Source organism: Vespa crabro, chromosome 10 (assembly GCF_910589235.1).
Source record: "Vespa crabro chromosome 10, iyVesCrab1.2, whole genome shotgun sequence".
In the NCBI taxonomy this organism is placed as follows: domain Eukaryota; kingdom Metazoa; phylum Arthropoda; class Insecta; order Hymenoptera; family Vespidae; genus Vespa; species Vespa crabro.
Window position 1 is genome coordinate 3,105,946 of NC_060964.1, and position 19,974 is coordinate 3,125,919.

General features: G+C 28.2%; 4 protein-coding genes across 6 annotated transcripts; 2 read left to right on the forward strand and 2 right to left on the reverse strand.

Annotated features, from left to right (window-relative positions):
• The first annotated feature begins 592 nt into the window (after positions 1-592).
• On the forward strand, positions 593-3,142 carry LOC124427527. Its single transcript, XM_046970540.1, has 11 exons — positions 593-736; positions 853-972; positions 1,122-1,124; positions 1,182-1,299; positions 1,370-1,482; positions 1,622-1,641; positions 1,754-1,876; positions 1,991-2,081; positions 2,602-2,738; positions 2,887-3,019; positions 3,092-3,142. The coding sequence occupies exons 1-11, from the start codon at positions 593-595 to the stop codon at positions 3,140-3,142; spliced, it is 1,053 nt and encodes a 350-aa protein (XP_046826496.1).
• A 796-nt stretch (positions 3,143-3,938) lies between these two features.
• On the forward strand, positions 3,939-6,284 carry LOC124427528 (odorant receptor 13a-like). The gene is made up of 9 exons (XM_046970542.1): positions 3,939-4,082; positions 4,231-4,350; positions 4,554-4,671; positions 4,736-4,988; positions 5,128-5,250; positions 5,364-5,454; positions 5,774-5,910; positions 6,031-6,163; positions 6,234-6,284. The coding sequence occupies exons 1-9, from the start codon at positions 3,939-3,941 to the stop codon at positions 6,282-6,284; spliced, it is 1,170 nt and encodes a 389-aa protein (XP_046826498.1).
• A 3,158-nt stretch (positions 6,285-9,442) lies between these two features.
• Positions 9,443-18,199, reverse strand: LOC124427425. 3 transcript variants are annotated; one of them, XM_046970331.1, is made up of 12 exons: positions 18,088-18,199; positions 14,797-15,144; positions 14,411-14,580; positions 14,229-14,331; positions 13,546-13,841; positions 13,236-13,483; positions 12,806-13,154; positions 12,523-12,729; positions 11,833-12,096; positions 10,726-10,923; positions 10,493-10,662; positions 9,443-9,780 (listed from the first exon to the last, which is right to left on the reverse strand). In XM_046970331.1, exons 2-12 carry the CDS (start codon positions 15,101-15,103, stop codon positions 9,669-9,671), a joined length of 2,424 nt encoding a protein of 807 aa, XP_046826287.1. In that variant the 5' UTR covers positions 15,104-15,144; positions 18,088-18,199; the 3' UTR covers positions 9,443-9,668. The 3 variants fall into 3 exon arrangements, with proteins under 3 accessions (XP_046826287.1, XP_046826288.1, XP_046826285.1); XM_046970332.1 differs by having other exon boundaries at positions 10,493-10,608; positions 14,797-15,183; positions 18,088-18,191; XM_046970329.1 differs by having other exon boundaries at positions 14,797-15,183; positions 18,088-18,191.
• LOC124427529 (odorant receptor 23a-like) lies at positions 16,989-19,554 on the reverse strand. Its single transcript, XM_046970543.1, has 7 exons — positions 19,303-19,554; positions 18,636-19,241; positions 18,327-18,431; positions 18,088-18,240; positions 17,851-17,893; positions 17,169-17,244; positions 16,989-17,013 (listed from the first exon to the last, which is right to left on the reverse strand). Exons 1-7 carry the CDS (start codon positions 19,552-19,554, stop codon positions 16,989-16,991), a joined length of 1,260 nt encoding a protein of 419 aa, XP_046826499.1.
• Between the last annotated feature and the right edge of the window lie 420 nt (positions 19,555-19,974).

Genomic DNA, 19,974 nt, shown 5'->3' on the forward strand with positions numbered 1-19,974 from the left:
AAGCCTCAATGGAATAAAATTGAAATTAACAAAGATGAGTAATAATTATCATTACATCATAATTTTCGATTTTTACAAAATTCAAATATAATTTAAATCCAAATATTTTCAGTGTTGACTTAAATTATAACAACCAGTCATAGTGAAATGCAAAAGTATTAAATCCGAAATAATTAAATCCTATCCATTTATTATATACAATAAGCACAAACATCTTTTGTTCTATCGTTTATTTTTGGATTAATATAACTAATTAATCAAATGGATTGATTTCGAAACAATATATTTAAGCAAATAATACTTGGCAGAGCATATTATTTCATATAAATGAAATAAGTTCTTCCTTCTGACTAAACAACAAAATACGTCGCTTAGATCGATAATTTCACGTAAAAGGGAAATGATTGACGAATTAATTATTCATCATAGACAAGCGCGTAAATGCAGACATCTGTATAATTATCGACAGCCCTTATGATGTTATCGATACCAAGAGAATTCTAAATGACAAGACTATTATTGAACTGACTATAACTTCAATCAGGAAAAGGAAATTTCTGTCTTAGTATATTTTCGATACTATATGAACGTGATGGATTTCTTTGACGGTCGTCACTACGCGATCAATAAAGGTACACTATCCTTATTGGGCCAATGGCCTTATCAATCGATTAAAAACAAATACATTTGTTTGGTGATTTTATTTCTATTGACAGGAACACAAATTATTGCTAAGGTAGATTTATATATATAAACTTATAAATTTGGATAATTTTCTTTTGTCTTTATTTGTCTTAAAATTATAAAACATTATGTAAATATAATTATATTTTCTTCGATCCTTTACTACAGATATGCGCTATTATTACTTCACTTAATAATGTAAATGTTGTACTAGATGACATGGCATCACTAATTGCCGATTTTACTGCAGCAATCAGATTAATTAATGTTTCAGTTCAAAGAAAAAAGGTATATAATTAATATATTGCATTATTTCATCAATAAGATGTATTTTTTTTCTGCTTTATTTGTGAAACTTAAGAAAAATAACTGTGATCAATTTTGTTATTATTATTCATTTAAATTTTCTGTGAAAATAAAAGAAAAATATTTATTAGCTGGTATGTTATTGAAGTAAATATATTATAAACGTCTAAATAAAAAATTGTTAACTTCAGATGAAAGTACTTCTAAATCGTATGAAAACAGATTATGCTTTATTCACTACAGATGGTGAAATCGAAATTATGGTGAAATATGCCGAGAATGGGAGAAAATTTACTATTGTTTATTTAGGTAATTGAGGCATTTGAAAATGGTTATAACAAATTTTTTATATACATTGTTTATGCATGCCTTTCCGTAGGAATTTTTTTTGTATCAATGCTACAATTTATGATTCCACCATTAAAGTCAATCATCTTGAGTAGTATGAATGGAACGAGTGAACGACCATTGATACATCACGTCGAATATTTTGTAGATCCTCAAAGATATTATTATCTTATTATTTTTCAATCTTATGTGATTATTTTTGTCTGTGCTTTTATTATCGCTACGATGGATACAATGTTTGTGGTTTTCGTGCAACATGCTTGTGGATTATTTACAACATTAGGGTAGAATCCTTGACATTCGGTATAAAATCTGTATAATAATAAGATTATCATAAAAATTTATAATAAATGAAGTACTTTAAAATATTTTACTGTATGATAATAAATTATTGATAAAGGCATAACTGTTGCAGGTATCAACTTCGTCATATAATCGACAATAATATTTTGTTGATAAATTTGTATCCTTCGAAATCAAATGATAAGTCTTATAAAAAGATTTCTGAATGCATTCGTAGACATCAAGAAGCTATACAGTATGTAATTTTACAACATTTCTAATCTAAAAAAATGTTTATATTATTTATTAAATGAATTGATAATGAAAGAATAATTTATAGTTATTAAGATTATTGACTTTTTCTATGAAGGTTTACCGATCTATTGGAATCATTTTATTCCACATCCATTTTTCTCTACTCGGGAATTAGTATAATTGGAATGAGTGTTTCTAGTCTACAGGTATACAACTAAACTTCCTTATTCGACGTAATCAATTACAGGCTCTTATAATACATTTCATTCATATCATGTTATAAAGAATTACAAATTAAAGAAATGCATTCTATATTATATAAAAACTGTGATATAAGATACATGCAAAATTTCATATGAAATGAAATATTATTTGGGATATACAATTTTTTTAACAATTTTAAAATATATATATATATATATATATATATATATATATATTAATTCTTATTAAAGCACAAATAAAATATAGAAAAAAGAAATTCAAAAAATTAGAAGTAAATACATGCAATAAAACTTATTTGTGTTCTCATATAGTAATGCTTATCAGAAAGGATTACACGTCATAACAATCACTGCATTACATTATTGATTTTCATTGTTTCATGCAATGTTTAATACGATGTACGTATTGAACGATTAATGTAATTTTTTCTATCTTTTAATATCGAAATAATGAATATCGTATTATAGAATGTTTGGCTGTATTATAATATCACATGTTTAGGCTATTCTAAATGTCAATGAGACCAAACAATTTTTTCAACAAATGTGTGTTTGTAATACGACATTATTTATTATCTTGTTTCAATGTGTGAACGGTCAACGGCTTATCGATCATAGTAGTAAAATGCACGAACATCTGTAAGTATTTAAAAGTATTTATACGCTCGCTGTTTTTAAATGATTAAATACTGTCAAGTTTATTCTTGATTAGGAATTAACTAGACAGATAAAATCTTTCAGAGGATACAAAATAAAAAATGATTATTATAATTTTCATCGATTTCAGAATAAATACCGAGTGGTATCGAACATCATTACGAACAAGAAAAGGAATCTATTTCATGTTATTCAGATCACGAAAACCTTGTATGCTAACTGCTGCAAAAATGTTCAACGTATCCATGGAAACTTTTAGCGCCGTAAGAATTATCATTTTTTATAACTTTATATATAAATATGTTTTCGTACTAATTTGATCTCTTTTGTTCAAGATTGTTCGTACCTCGATTTCGTATTTCACTGTTTTGCGATCTATGCAATGAAATTTTAAAAAATGAAATTTTACGATTGTTAAAGATATGGAGTAACACATGCAAAAATTATTTTTCCAAAAATAATATTGTCAAAAATTTGTCATATAGTTTTCCCTGTAAATTTTCGATATTATGTAAATAAATAAAAAGAAATTAAGTGTCAGTGAAATAAAAATTAAGATCAATAAATAATAATAATTACTGTTAGCCAAAATCTTTGATTTCTAAAAGATTCAAATTACATAGTAGACATTTCTATATTTTCAATTTATAACAGATGCAAAAACTAAAAAAATTCTGATTGAAGGAGAATAGGAATAATTATAACATTGGAAGAAGAATTGAAAGGATTTGCTAAATTCAAAGTAATTCAATTTTATCCATTCGTCATATAGAATAAGCACAAATAACTTTTGCATTAAACTATTGTTTACTACAGAATAAATGTTATCGACTATTAAAATAAATTGATTTCGACATACAATATAGATAAGTAAATAATTGCTAGTTAATAATAACTACTTCGCAAAAATCAAATGGGAACATTCCCTTTGTAACTGAACGATAAAATACTTCGCTTGGATGGATATTTTCACGTAAAAGGGAAATGATTGAGGTATTAATTATTCATTACAGATAAGCGTGTAAATCCAGACATCTGTATAATTATCGACATCCCCTGTGACTGTTATTGATACCAAGAGAATCATAAATGACAAGACTATTATTGAACTGACTATGAGTAGTTCGGACAAGACAAGGGGATCTCTCTATTTTAGTCTATTCTCGACATTCTATGAAAGTGATGGATTTCTTTGATGGTCGTCACTACGCGATCAATAAAAGCATGCTATCATTATTGGGCCAATGGCCTTATCAATCGATTAGAACAAAATACATTCGTTTGGAGATTATATTTTTATTAGCTGGGACACAAATTTTAGCTAAGGTGGAGTATTTTTTATGTACACATATTATTAGAATAGAAAATTTTATGAAATAGATTAGGATCACTTATTTTTTATCCTATAATATTATAAATGTTATTTTAAATGAGCACTTAATGAGTTCCTCATTTTCCGTTCTCTTTACTACAGGTAGCAGCTACCATAACTTCCTTTAGAGATAGAAATGTACTACTAGACGACATGGCACCACTTGTTGCTGATTCTATCGCAGCAATCAAATTAATTAACGTAACAGTACAAAAAGAAAAGGTAATTATTGCATACAGTTATTCAAATAAACTATATTCCTTTTTTTTGTCATATTTGTGCAACGTAGTGAAATAACTGTGAGTAGCTTTGTTAGTATTATTCACCCAAATTTTGTGTGAAAATAAAAGAAAAATATATAATAACTATTGTCCTATTGAAATAAATACATGGCAAATGTCTTAATAAAAAATTGTTAATCACAGATGAAAATACTTCTAAATCGTATGCAAACAGATTATGCTTTATTCGCTACAGATGGTGAAATGAAAATAATGGTGGAATATGCCGAGAATGGAAGAAAATTTACTATTGTGTATATAGGTAATTAATTCAGTTGAAAATAACAAATTTTTTATATGTATTGTTTATGCATGCCTTTTCGTAGGAGTTTTTTTTGTATCAATGCTACAATTTATGATTCCACCACTAAAGTCAATCATCTTGAGTAGCATGAACGGATCGAGCGAACGACCATTGATACATCACGTTGAATATTTTGTAGATTCTCAAAGATATTATTATCTTATTATTTTCCATTCTTACGCGGTTATCTTTATCTGTGCTTTTACTATTGCTACTATGGACACAATGTTTGTGGTCTTTGTGCAACATGCTTGTGGATTGTTTACAGCATTAGGGTAAAATCTTTAATATTCGATGTAGGATAAAATCTTTGACTGTATAATAACAATATCATAAAAATTTATAATAAATGAAGTATTTTTAAATATTTTACTATATGATAATAAATTATTGATACAGACATAACTGTTGCAGGTATCAACTTCGTCATATAATCGACAATAATATTTTGTTGATAAATTTGAATCCTTCAAAATCGAATGACAAGTTTTATACAAATATTTCTAAATGCATTCGTAGACATCAAGAAGCTATACAGTTTGTAATTTTACAATATTTCCATTTTTAAAAAAATTTATATTATTTATTAAATGAAGTGATGATGAAATAATAATTTGGAGTTATTAAGATTATTGACTTTTTCTATAAAGGTTTGCTAATCTATTGGATAAATATTATTCAACGTCGTTTTTTCTTGTATCAGGAATTAGCATGATTGGTATGAGTATTACTGGACTGCAGGTATACAATTAAACTTTCTTATTCGTAGTAATCAATTTGTCTTTTTCAAACTACAAACAACCCTCTTGTAACATAATTCATTCGTACAGTATAATTCATACAGCATAATGAGAAATTACGAAGTATTTAAGTAATTAGGAATTTTTTTGTCAATTTTTCTATTTTGTTATGTAAAAATTGTCTTCTCGAAGTAACTTGTTATAAGAGGGTATTCTTAAATTTTTCTAACATATTATACCAAGTATAATTTTTTCTAAGTATCATGTTATGAAAGATTTGTATATATTATAATATCTATATATATTATAATAATATTTAGGCTATACTAAATATCAACGAACCCAAACAATTTTTTCAACAAATGTGTGTTTGTTATACGACATTAATTCATGTCTTGTTTGAATGTGTAAACGGTCAACGACTTATCGATCATAGTAGTCAAATGCACGAATATTTGTAAGTTGAATGTTTAATTTAACAATTTTGAGTTTATTTTGAATTAGGAATTAACTTGGTAGATAAAATATTTTACAGATAAGGATAAAAAATGATTGCTATAATTTTCATCGATTACAGAATAAATACCGAGTGGTATCGAACATCATTACGAACAAGGAAAGGAATCTGTTTTATGTTACTTAGATCACGAAAATGTTGTACGCTAACTGCTGCGAAAATGTTCAACATATCTATTGAAACGTTTACCTCTGTAAGAATCATTATTATTTATGATTTTATCTAAACATATTTACGTACTAATTCGATTTCTTTTGTTCAAGATTGTTCGTACATCGATTTCATATTTTACCGTTTTGCGTTCGATACAGTAAAATTTTGATAAATAACATTTTATGTAATCATACATTGATTATTAATATGCTAAGTAACACAAATTATATTAACAATTAATAAAACAGCTATATATACAAATGACATATATTTTGACAAATTATATGCCAAAAATTTTTAATTTTTTCTAGATATAGTTATTTTCTAAAAATTTCCAAACTCTTCTTTTATTTTATATACTAATATAGTTAAGAATATCAATCAATTGTTGTGTAAAAATTTTTAATTTTTATAAAATTCAAATGATATAATAGACATTTTTATTTAAATTTTAAAATTCGGTCAAAACAGTAAGAAAATTCTTAGAGATATCTTCATATATAAATAACACGAAGTTGTATAATTCCAAAAACGACAACTTCAACGATTCTCAGTCAACATCACTTTCTGCTTTGTATTTTAGGCTTTTGAAATTTGATTCAGTATATTCGCAAGGAAAAATTTGTCTTAATCTTTTATTTGTATCACTTATTTGCGACAATGTTTTCCGATTAAAAAGCTAATTGTAAAAGAAAAAAAAAAAAAAAAAAAAAAGATAAGAAAAATAGAAAAATATATGAGCAAAATGAATCTTGATTATGACATAAACAAAAAGGTTTTAAATTTGGAGAGCTTGGGTAGAAAGATTTGTTCGGACTTACGAAATCTTCAAAGGGAACGAATTATACTTTCTCGAGAAGCCAAATCCCTTTTACGTGAATTTAAACGAGAAGAAACACGAGATCATAATAAAAATAAGGTGATCTTAAAATAAGATCATTCAAATTATTCGATTATGCGATTGTGCGATTCTAATAATATACATATTTCATAGAAAGATGATAATAAACCTTGTAGTTGTGCAATTTGGGAAAATGATATAAGAAAAGAGGATAAAAATGAGGCCGAAGGACCTACGAAATTGATCACGCAAAATGAAATATCCTATAAAAATTTTTGCAATGAATGTTGTCAACATTGCGTTCCAAGATATGATAGCAATATGATATTACAAACTTACAGGTGCAATGATTCATTTATCAATTATATTTTCTCTTCTTTTTTTTTTTTTTTTTTTTTATAAAATTCAATGATACTCTCCTCTTAATTGTTTTCAGATACGATGAACCATTTTACTGTGATCATGCTTTAAAAAATACCGATTACTCTTGCATCGGTGATAATGTTATGATTAAAGACGATGCCAATGGTGATAATAATTTTAATGGTATCGATGAGTTAGACAAATATAACGAAACATGTACAATTAATCCTTCATATTTCTATGACTTATGCGTATTTTGCGACGATGATAATATGGAAGATACGCATGTGTTATCGACCAATCATAAAATTAGTGAGTCGAAAAAAACTGATATGAAAGAATTAATAGAAAGACAGAGAGGTGGAGGAGAAAATTCGAATTCAGAATCAACGATCGATAAATTATCAAGTCAATCGATTTGTACTTGCGAGTGTGATTTATGTGCTCTTCGAAACAAATATGGCGAGAGACCTCCTTGCTCTAAAGAAAGCAATGAAATCGATCGTTCTTTCGATATTGATAATGAAGATAATTTGTCAATAAATCAAGCGACGTGTTTGGAATTGCCAGAAATTAGTCAAGTAACGATAACTCGAGTTTTTCAAGGAAAAAAAAAACAAAAAAACATGAATATAATAAATTTACAATAAATTTCTATTCTCTTTTCTCTTAGTATAGCATCATTTCTTATATTTCGTTTTGTAGTATTGTAAAATCGACAAGTTACGAGAAGCATTGGAAAGATTGAAAAATCGCAATCACACATTGAGGAAATTATTAAAAAGTCAGGAATGTTTTCTGAAAAATCCAAAATGTACATATTGTTCATTTCTTCTTAAAGAGTACGACGATATCGATTGTGAAAAGAAATCCCAAAATCATCGAGATAATAAAAAGATTACGAACGATCTCGTCGCAATGGTGAAAATTCTTCAAAGTAAATGTCGAATAAAAGACGGAATGATCGTTGCTTTGGCAGACGAATTGAAAGGATCTGATAAATACGAAAGAATTCAAAGGATTCTTCAGAAATTGTCCGATAATAATCTCAATTGTCAGATCATTGATTTCGATCGTTCAACATTATGGAAATATTTGGTATCTAAAATATTCTTACCTATATCGAAAGAAAAATATTGTCCACGAGAAAACTCATCGAAGCGAATTTACAATCGGTTTATTCATCCTAATTGTTCTTTTTCTTTCCAAAATTCAATTACAACTATATAAATACTCGGCCATGTTTTTTATTTATACTGTTAGCGACATCTGTCGTGAAATGCATGAACTTTTTCGAAATCTCGCTCTTCACAATATCATTGTATCTATTGTAAAATGTTGCATACATTGCATACATTTTTAGAATATGTTTTTATCATCGTTCGATTACTGTCCCTTTTAAATTCCTTTGAAAAAACTCGCAAACGATATAGTCCTTTCTATCAATGATGATTTTCCTTGGACAATTGTTATTCTTATTTGTACAATTATTATAATCTTATTTTCACATAGTTCTTATTATACATTTATGATATTTATAACATCGTTTCTGATAGTATCTCTTTCTATTTAAAATCGAAATTAACATAAAAAATAATTATTCATTAACCCATTAATTTTACCAATTTTTCAATATTATTAAATTGATTTAAATAATATGCTTGCTTCGTAATCCGTTAATTACTATTTTATATCATTTATATATTGGTTAGGAATGAAAAAAATAAACGAGATTGGAAGACAAAAGCGTACTGTGCCTATGCTGATAATCATCGTTAGATCAACTATGGAAAATCTTTAATAAAAAAAAATTTTTTGTACAAAATACAAAACTTCATTTACAATTATATCTTAATTCAGAATTTATTAATCCGCGTTGATAAGATAATGATAACAATTATAATATACTACCCATTATAATATACTAAAGAAATAATTTGCTAATTATTTTCAGCAATGTATTATAATATAATATGTTTATCTTTACGTATTATTAACAATTCTTTTCTACATTGTATGAAAATAAATGAAAATTTTACGTTTCGAATACGTCAGCTTTCTAACAAGACATTTTGTTAAAACGATAGACGTAAATTTATAAGTGCATGTTCTTTATGAAACATGTTCAATATTCAATGGATTCTATTTTGATATCATTACTACCTGTATTATTGATAAAAATATATGGAAATCTTAGTGTATGTTCAACGAAAGTTTCTAAAAGATTTTTCAATGGAACCTCCCTTCGATTTCTAGTAAAATTGAAATGATAATATCATTTAATAATTTTTTCAAGATTCTTTTAAATTTCCAACACACGAAAAGGACGTCGCTTATCCTGTTATATAAGAACACTATCAAATGACGTACGTTGGGTTGCCCTAATCAATGCAGATTTTCTTAATGCTGTGCTCGATAAAAATCTTTGTGATTCCTTGTCATTACCTTCTTGCCTATAATAATAGAAATTGAAAAACATTGAATCGATTAAATATGTCATGTTGCTGATTTTAGTATTATATATCTAATACATTGTATCGAATCAATTTTGGACGAATTAATTTATTCGTAAAATATTTTTTATAGCTTTTCCTGAATAAAAATATTGCATATGGAGAAATATTATTGTCATATCTTTTACATTAGAGACCTTATTTTTATTAATTATATTTTTTGTCTTCTTTTAATATGTTATAAAAGAAATTTTTTCATTATTTGAAAATAAGATGTGCAAAATTGAGTATAGTATTCAACATGTGTAAATAAATAATAAAAGTAGATATTTTATTGGAAAATTTCGATATATTATACTGAGTATAGTATTGTATCTATACTATTGGATTAGCCAATAAATGATATCAGAATCTATAATATTTTATGTCTAAATAAACAAGAATAATATTTTTTATTACAAATTTTGTTCAATTCAATAATATACTATATTATACTATATTGGTATTTTATACAATAAAATATATTATATAGCCAATAAATAATGTTTGAATTTTTAGTTAATAAATACTAGTATTTTTAGTAAAAATAATATTTACTAACATATAAAATACTACAATTTCCGACATTATTTATTGGGCAAATGCAATCATATTATCTTTGTAATGCAAATATATGTGTGTGTATAGTATATTGAAACATAAAATAATTTACTTTTGTAATGGAACAACATCATGGTGTTTATTCGAAGAACTCGGTTGATCCCAAACATCTCTTTCTGATATTGTTAAAATATTAAGTGAACTGGATTTTTTTCTTTTTATCGATCTCTGTCGTAAAGTATCGGTTTTGATGTTATAAGATAAGAACACTTTATTGGAGACCTGTTTCAACGATGTATTGAAAATAAATAATTTAAAAAGAAAAATTCATAACGATTTACTTACCGTTCGATATTTTCGAAGAATGACTTTATCCTTAATAGAAGTTAAAGTTGATGATATTTGATCGTTCTTGGTTTTTCTTGTTTGTTTATTTTTTTCGTTCGAACTTCGTGAGATCTCATCAATTGATTGAAGTTTTTGAAAAGATCGAAGAATCGAATCCAAAGGTTTTGAAAGATCATCGCAGGTGATATCGGATGTCTATCATTTGAAATTAGAAAAATATATACTTGTAAAAAGGAATTATGTGCTATGTCAAACTATGTGTATATGTGCATATCAATATGTATTTGTAAGATTAAAAAAAGTAATATATCTTCTTTTCTGCGCTATGTCAAGCCATGAATATGCAATTTATATAATATATAAAAAAACAATGATGATAATTATAATAATAATAATAATAATAATAATAATAATAATAATAATAATAATAATATGTCGCATCATTTTTTTATAACATCAACGAATGTAATTTTCTTTTACGAAAAGTTAGAGAACGCGTAAAAAGCAAAATACGTCTTTTAGGAATTCTCATTAAATCTATATCTTTCTTCGATCTCGACAAAACGATATTTCTTTTATGCGAAGTATAAAGAAATCGATGTGTAAACGGATCGGTTCGCATAGCTCGGAACTCCGAATATATCTGCGCATGTTCTGAACGAAGGAAGAATGCTATAGCTTCCTTCCACCATCGACGAATATCCCTTTTCATAATAGTCCGTGTTCGTGACGAATAATAACTCTCATAATATGCAAAATGTCGGAGATATCGAGAACACGATTTCCTCGTGTGCCGTAGAATCGAGGAATGTGTTGGCGCCATTAATCGATCGATGTCGATCTGCGACACATAGATAAGTATATAAGTATTTCTTTTCTCTCTAATTTCGTTTACCTTTTTTTTTTTAACTAGAGATCAATTTAAGAATTTAACCCCTTACATTCCCCAGCCAATTTTTTAATATAATTTACCAGAAACTTTCAAGACATTTTCTTGTGATACCGTTAGTATCGAAAATTAAAAAATACAAAATACATATGTATACCAACGTAGCGGTGCCTATGGTATGTAAAGGGTTAATTTTTTTAAAGACATCAACGTACCTTATGTTTAATACGATGAAAATGAGAAGTTGCAACGATTGGTTGAGTCTGCGTTACTATCGGTTTCGATGTACTTTGTTTTTTATCCGTGTCACCAAAAAGACCTTTCGATTCTGCCACTTTGATCATAAACAAAGAATCAAATTGCATCATTTCCTTTCGCTTAATTACAGTTATAAAACATCCTGGTTCTAATATCCGAGTACTATCTTTATCATAGATTTCGTCGAAAGTTCGAATTTCGAAAAGATCGCTCTTCGGTACCTAAGATTTTCGTCATCGATTAATGTTAATCCTTTTGCGCTCCTATATCGAATCTGATTAAAGACATCATATTTCGTTCCAGCCAAGTCTATCAAGGCAAAGTATATATCGAATTGTTTACTTTCGAATTATAAATATTTTATATAAATGTTGTCACATCAGTTAAAAGATAAAATACTATAAATTACTATTAAATACTTAATATAAATATATCTATATAAATACGTTATTCTATTAATTAGGTAGTAAAATATTGATACAGTAGCAAGCTATAATAGTATTATTTCAATACTGACTAAAAATGACTAACTCAGTGGACCAGTTGGAACGAAATGCCGAAAATAATTCAGACACGCAAAAGATTAAAGAGAATTTAAATAAATAAATAATATTTTATAAAAGAGACAAAAATAACAACGATCTTACGTTGATATTACGGTATGTCGTAGAAAATGGTATTTCGTCTTCTTCGTGTTGATTTACCTTCTCTGCATGAGACAAATCAGTAATAGACGATTCCTCCTCGAATTGTTGTTCATCATTCGAATTTTTGGCTCGTAGGGAATGCTCCGTTGACGTTTGAATGATAGTATTCTGTCCTTGTTTTTCCTTCAATATGGCTTTCCTCTTCGGCTAATTAAACCAAAGATGCGATTATAAAATACGTTAAAAATTAGCTCCTAGTAGTTGCGTTAGAAAAAGTTCTTACCAGACATTCCCGAATATACTTTTCAGTAGCTATTTGATTAACATAATCGACAACTTGCTGTACCATTTTAGTTGTTTCGGAGGGTAAAACAGTATGTACTTCGTAGATTAAAAACTGTACGTTCGGTCTTGTTAGTGCATATTTCAAAGTAGTCAATTGTTCGATTAAAATGGCACGAGTTTTAGAAAATTCGTCGTCAGTATTTGTCAGTGATTCTAATAACTTCGTATCACCACCGCGAGCAACCACAAGATCAACGATATCCTTAACACCGATGTAACTGGACGGTGGTGCAGCTAAAACAACGGTTGCTCTATCTATTTCAACCGATGGAGGTGGTGAGATGTATCTGAAATTATCTTATAATAAATTCAGTTTTTCAATCATTTTCAAAATCTATTTAAACGATCCTTTTCATCAAATACATTACTTTTCCGAGAATACTCGACATTGTTGCAATGTAATTCCAAGCTTCTTCAAATAGTCCTCGTATTCGTAACGACGATCACCCGTGCCAAAGGCTAAAAGTCTACCAGCACCTTCTATATTTGATAAAAGTTCTGCTAAATATCCTGTATGACGTGGTGCTATTGAATGAGTTAAAACTACAGGACCACATAGTCGACCTATTCGCATGGCTAGAGCTATGGCTGCTGCTCCAAGACATAACGATCGTTCCTATATAAACCATACAATAATAAATAAAAAAAGCATTTTGTAATACAATTCCAATTACATACCAAAAATATGAATCGATGTTCACGAACGAGACTAGAACAAGCAATCCTCTCTCGTATCTTTTCGTGTACGTTTATTACTTTTGGACAAAACGAATCGAAAGCATAAGTATTCTCGTCTAATTCCGCAACTTCACAATTTTCACAAAGTTCTAATCCAACCTTCTTTGATAATTCCTTGATCACTTCAATCTTATTTATGCTACCATTCGATGTATTAATCCATCCAGAAGCAATAGTACCTCCTTCGGACCAAACAATACCTTCGCCAGTACGCAGATGTTTCGGCAATAGTTTATCTATTTATATGATCTTTCAAATAAATATGTTCATCCACCTTGAAAGAGATTTATAGTGCAAAATTGAGGAGAAGTCCTTCCCAAGAAGGAATGTGGGTCTAATTAGTTGAAACGGCCGATTGCTGCCACACAATTTGGCATAAACGTTCAAATGTTAAATATTACTTATTAACCATAATAACCAAAGTAAATATGGAAATCCTACAACTATATGTCACTAGAGATTCTACTCTGTAGATTTGAAGAGCTTCAAAGTTGGAAATGGATCGAATAGACGAAAAGCTCTTCTTAACCTTGTACCGTCCTGGAAGTAAACTTCTGAACTCTGCACAACACTAACTATTATAACTTTGAATATATTCTTATAACTACAGAAATATGATTTACCAAGTGTAAGTGCTGATTCAGCTATTCGCAAACGAGACATACTGGCTGCTAAATGTGTCCTAACTTCTAAAAGAGCGTTCTCGATGTCTTTTAAACCAACCGCCTGAACAATGTGTCAAAAAAAAAAATAAGTTTATCAAAAAATAAGATTAACAAATTTCATTGATGTATATTCATTATACCTTAAAAATTCGATCACGTGTCTTGATAGTAACGATATCACCTCTTCTGGAAAATTTTCTTCCTTGCATATCGTACAACAATAACCAGACGATCTTTTCACGATTTTTTAATTCATGATTTCGAGACCAGAATCCAACATCTTGCAGAACGTAATTCAGAACATTTCTATCTGAAAACAAAAAAGATATAAGATGCATATCAATATCTATGCTATATCTCGAAAAGTAAAGTTGCTATGATAAAAACAATTCTATTTTTAAAATCAATGGATCAAATATACTCAAGAATAGGTTTAAGATCTTGAATTTAATACTAAATTATAAAAATAAACAAATTTATAAATTAGACGTAAACTCTTGGTTCTTTTCCTAATTAAACAACTTACATCTTAAAACATCGTACACAAGTCCAAATACACGTCGCATTTCAGCTTCGTTGGCATAACCAGACTGATTTTCTTCTTCTCCAAGAACTTTAGCTGCTAATAGGATATCTTCGATTCGCCATCCCGGTTCAATGTAAGTTTCCGTCATAGAACCATTAGAACTGAACATAGCGGACAAACTACTCGTATCTTCTTCCTTCAAGATTTTCGCCTTCACAATTCGTTCTAATTTTCCTGGACTCCATTCGTAATCCTGGGGATCCCTTAATTTCGTTCCCTTTTCATCTTTTCTTCTTGTTTCCACCATTATCGAGGATGTAGAAATTAGTTTGCATCAGAGTCTACGTACTACAGTGATCAAACTTTTTAGAGACGATTTTATCTTCTCTAAAAAGATACACGGTTAAAGAGATCATACTTAAAAAAAAAATAAAAAAAATACAGAATTTCGATTCATGTACTATAATATATCTCTAATCGACTGATCCGGATTTTTAAATTTGTCAAACTCAAAAATATCTAGAAATGATTATTACTACACTAACCTGTAATATACTTATATCATTACGATTTATATTTTATCTAAAATACGAAATCGGTATGAATGAGCTTCAAACATTTTAAAAATAATTCGAACGATCGAGAATTGAACGAACAATTAATTATTATCTAAACGAAAAACTACATGTGACCACGCAGCTATGAACTTATTCATAATGACAGATGGAACATCGTTGACAGCGTCAATTGTATGATGATAAACAATATATAAACGTCAAAAGAAAAATGCAATTCTGTATTCTGCTTCATTTCTTAAATGTCGTGTTTCGTGAATGTCTCCTTCATCCCCACTTCTGTCCCTCTCTCTTTCTATTTCTCTTTCCTATCATAAATATGTATGCATGTATTTAATTTATTATTAAATAAAAGTATACATCCTTACTCTAATCCGATTATTTTGATGTCTCTTTCTCGTTGTAATTCGACCAGTGTGTAATAAACTCGATGGCGCCATTGCGTATTGCTGGGTAAAATCAAATTGTTCAGTTCCTTGTTACGTTGTTCCTCTTTCAATAAATAACGCCGTGGCATCCAGTGTACAATAATAAGTCGAAAAATGTTCGCATAAACATCGAATATGTTTGCTTTAGGAGTATCTGCGGATGTTTTAATCGAATCGACAACCTTGAAATCCGATTCATCATTCGATATCTCAGAACAAATCGTTGCGGACATTGGATTTTAATAAAATAAAAAAGTGGAACGTACAATGCGTTGATGGAAAAAAAAGAAAAAACAGATGTTTAAAGTTCTTCGAATGGAAGAGAACTGAAGAAAAAAGTTGTCGTTTCTGTCGTAGACGATTCGCTTCCTAACATCGCGTGTCACGGTAACATCTTCCATGAATTCGGGTCTCGCTGTAAGGCGAGCTAGCGAATAACCATCTAACTCGAAGGAACGTAATATATTCATACTGCGGCTTATGCATTTTTCATAGTACATACGTTTTTAAAATCAATAACTGATCGTTTTATCGATTCTGTCCTCGTTCTTATATAGGAATGATTAGAGACATTCTGTAACAGGATCATTCGTGAAATTCATATTGTCAATACATAACCAGAGTTATTCTATCGTCATCGAGAAAAAAATTTCAACGATGTAACGTGAGTTTAATGTCTCAAATATCGTGACACAATATTACCTCTAACAAGCGATACTTGGTGCAATATCTCATGCGATGTCTTATATTTTATACAAAATCAATTTAAAAATATCAGCTAGTTACGAAGGTTTCCGTAATTATTTACATAAACATACAGGCACATCGCTAGAGAAGCACGAGCTTCTTGATTATCAAATTACTCAATGATTTAAAAGCAATACCTTATATCTTATAGACGTAGTACGTAGAATCTTTTTTGAGTGTACGCATATGATTACCAAGGATGATTTCTGATCCATAAAACAAAACGATTTTTCTGGTTTTCCATAACACTCAATCAAATTATCTAAATAATGTATTGAAAAATGATGCGTTAAAATTATAAGATTATCCATAAAAAGAAATTGGATATTAATATTAATTTATTATATCTTGAGAATACAGTCGCATCTCGCTATTGACAAATCCATGATCTCTACTCATTGTATTAAACTGCTAATTACCAGTTCATTATTATTCGGTCCTTTTATGCATGATTTTGAACACAGAATCTAACGTTATGTAGAATTTATGTTTAGAATTTAGATAAAAATCATATACATATATATAAAATAATTATAAATAGATGCAATTATATATATATATATATATATATATATATATATATATATATATATATATGTATATATATCATTACATCGCTTACGAAGAGAGGATCAGTAATATTTTCCCAGTCATTATATCTCTCATATCAAGTAAATCTAAATGATTATATAAAATGGCTAAAAATTACGATGTAGAGTCTTCATAATTTCTTTAAAAAATCCATGCAAATGCCAAAATTTAAAGAATAATTCTGTAACTGTATAGACATAATATATAAAATATTGAAATTTTTCAATTTGTAAAAAAAAAAGGTAAATAAATATTTTCCCAGAATAATTCGATATTAAATATTTTAATAATCAATTTTATGATTTGGTTTAATATTTTATTTTTAGTTGATATAAATTTTATTATTTTTCTTTTATTTTCAATTAAAATTAATTTTCCTGACAAATTATTATTCAATATATTTTGTATTATATACATATACATCTATATATACATATACATACTTATATTATACTATATTTTTTTATATGATAATAAGAACGTTGAATTTATACCCATCTTTTTTATTTAAAAAGTAAAATATTAAGCACAAATCATAAGTTATAATAATTTTAATATAAAAAATACCCACAATTGGACATTATATAAATATTAATTTAAATATCATATAAGAAGACTATTGCATGGTATACGTTCGTATCTTATATGTCATATTTTATAATATTTTATTTCATGTACCCGTATATAGTCCTTAAAATGTAACTATATAATACTCTTATATAACTTATATATAACTTTAATAACTCTTATATAACTCTTATACAATTATATAATAGTCTTATATAATACTCTTAAATAATTTTATTTAATGTTCATCATTATTCTCATCGAATGTTTGCAACAAAAAATAATATGACAAAGACGTATTAAGTATCTAAAAGTAAAAAAGCAAAAATGCTTAATCGAACGAAAATTAAAAATAATATGTAATTTGTAATAACAATGTTTACCTTAATGAAAAGATCCAATGAAATACAAAAGAGGTGACATGCTGTCAATATAATTGGTTTCTGTACCAATATAAGAAGAACACCTTTCATCAGTTTAATATTTCCATCCTGATACCATCCACAGCAATAAATACTTTGTCGGAATGCTTCACTCTGTATATATAAAAGAAATACTTGATATTAATACAATGAAAAAGAGTTAAAAAGAGAAGAAGTATATTATTCGAAAAGATGAATACCTCAACACCAAGAATACTTCCATACCAAGAATACAAAAATGCTTGGGTCATTTTCATCATCCCATAAATAAGAAACAGAACAGTTTTACCTATACTTATTTCTGTCTTTTCAATGAAAAATATATTAAGTTATTATAGCGAAATGCTAATATAAAAAATTATATTTTTAATTCGCCACTAATTTATTAAAAGAAAGAAGAAAAGTATTGAAGAAAATGTTAATATTATCGATGAAGATCGTTTATACTATGAAGTATTAAATAAAATATGTATCAATATCGAAATTATATATAAAGATAATTATTATACCTGAAACATTTGAAATATCAACGCACATAGGACGATGACACTGCTCACTATTAAGCACAGCACGATTGGTCCATAAACATTTTGTATGATATCACGACAACGTAAAAGTAAGATCTGTCTTTTAATGCAGTTACGTAGAATAACATCGAGCTCCTTAGATGATTTTCCAAGATTCTCACATTCGAAACACATGGCACGTAAAACTCCACTCATTTGAAATATGTAAAATCCGTAAACCGTATCGACGGCGCTGGTCACGGAAATCACGAACCAACCGAATATAATTTCGAAAAGAAATTGCACTTGAAAAACCATATTCGGAGTTCCATCGATCCATGGAAAAGTGGCAGGATAGGGAAGAATATAATGTTTGGGACTGACGTTCTTGATAACTTGATAGACGATCAATAAAAACGATCTAAATAAATACATTAGTATTACAAACATGGTCAAATAGTAAACAAAATATGCAGGACGTTTAAAAAGATTTAGCAATGACAATATAACAGGTCGACAATGTGTTTTTTTAAGCATTTCTTCGAACATCGATTCGAGATTCATATTCAATTCGTGTAATTGCTCTCGATATAAAAAGAACATCAGTGCCTGACAAAAAATTCAATATAATTTTCATTATTTCACACTGACGATCAAATATCTAACATACCTTTACAGCTACTAAAGCAAAACTTCCTAAAGGACTGAGCCCTTTCGTTAATACTTTTATATTATCAAGATTTTCTAGACAGAATTTCAATGAACCAAAAAACATAAAGGTTCCAGATAATACAGTGAAAATTGGTAAATATCGATAGAAACATAAATTCCTCGTATTTTCCATAGGCCATAAACCGGCACATAACAATATACGTTTTATAAAACACTCATATTTTCGATACGTTGCCAGTTGTTCTACCATCATCGAATGAATAAAGATCAGCAATATAACGTGAGTTCAATGCCTCGTATATCGTGACAGAGTATCGCTTCTAACAAGCGTTGTAGAAGCGACTTGATACGATATCACATGCGATTTCTTAAAGATACATTTCCTACTTACTTCGATCCGCACATTCGTCATTTATGCGATCAATTTGAAAATATCGGATAGTTACAAAGTTTTACGTAACTCTTTAGGTAAATGTATGGTTGCATCGAAAATTGCTGGAGAAGCAAACGGTACTTTCTCATTAAATTACTCGATGATTTACAAGTAATACCCTTATAGACGTACCTTATAGACGTACTACATGGAACATCTTTTTGAAAGTGTATTTGTATGATTATCAAGGGTGATTACTCATCCACAAAACAAAATCTACTCAGTCGTTAGTAGTGC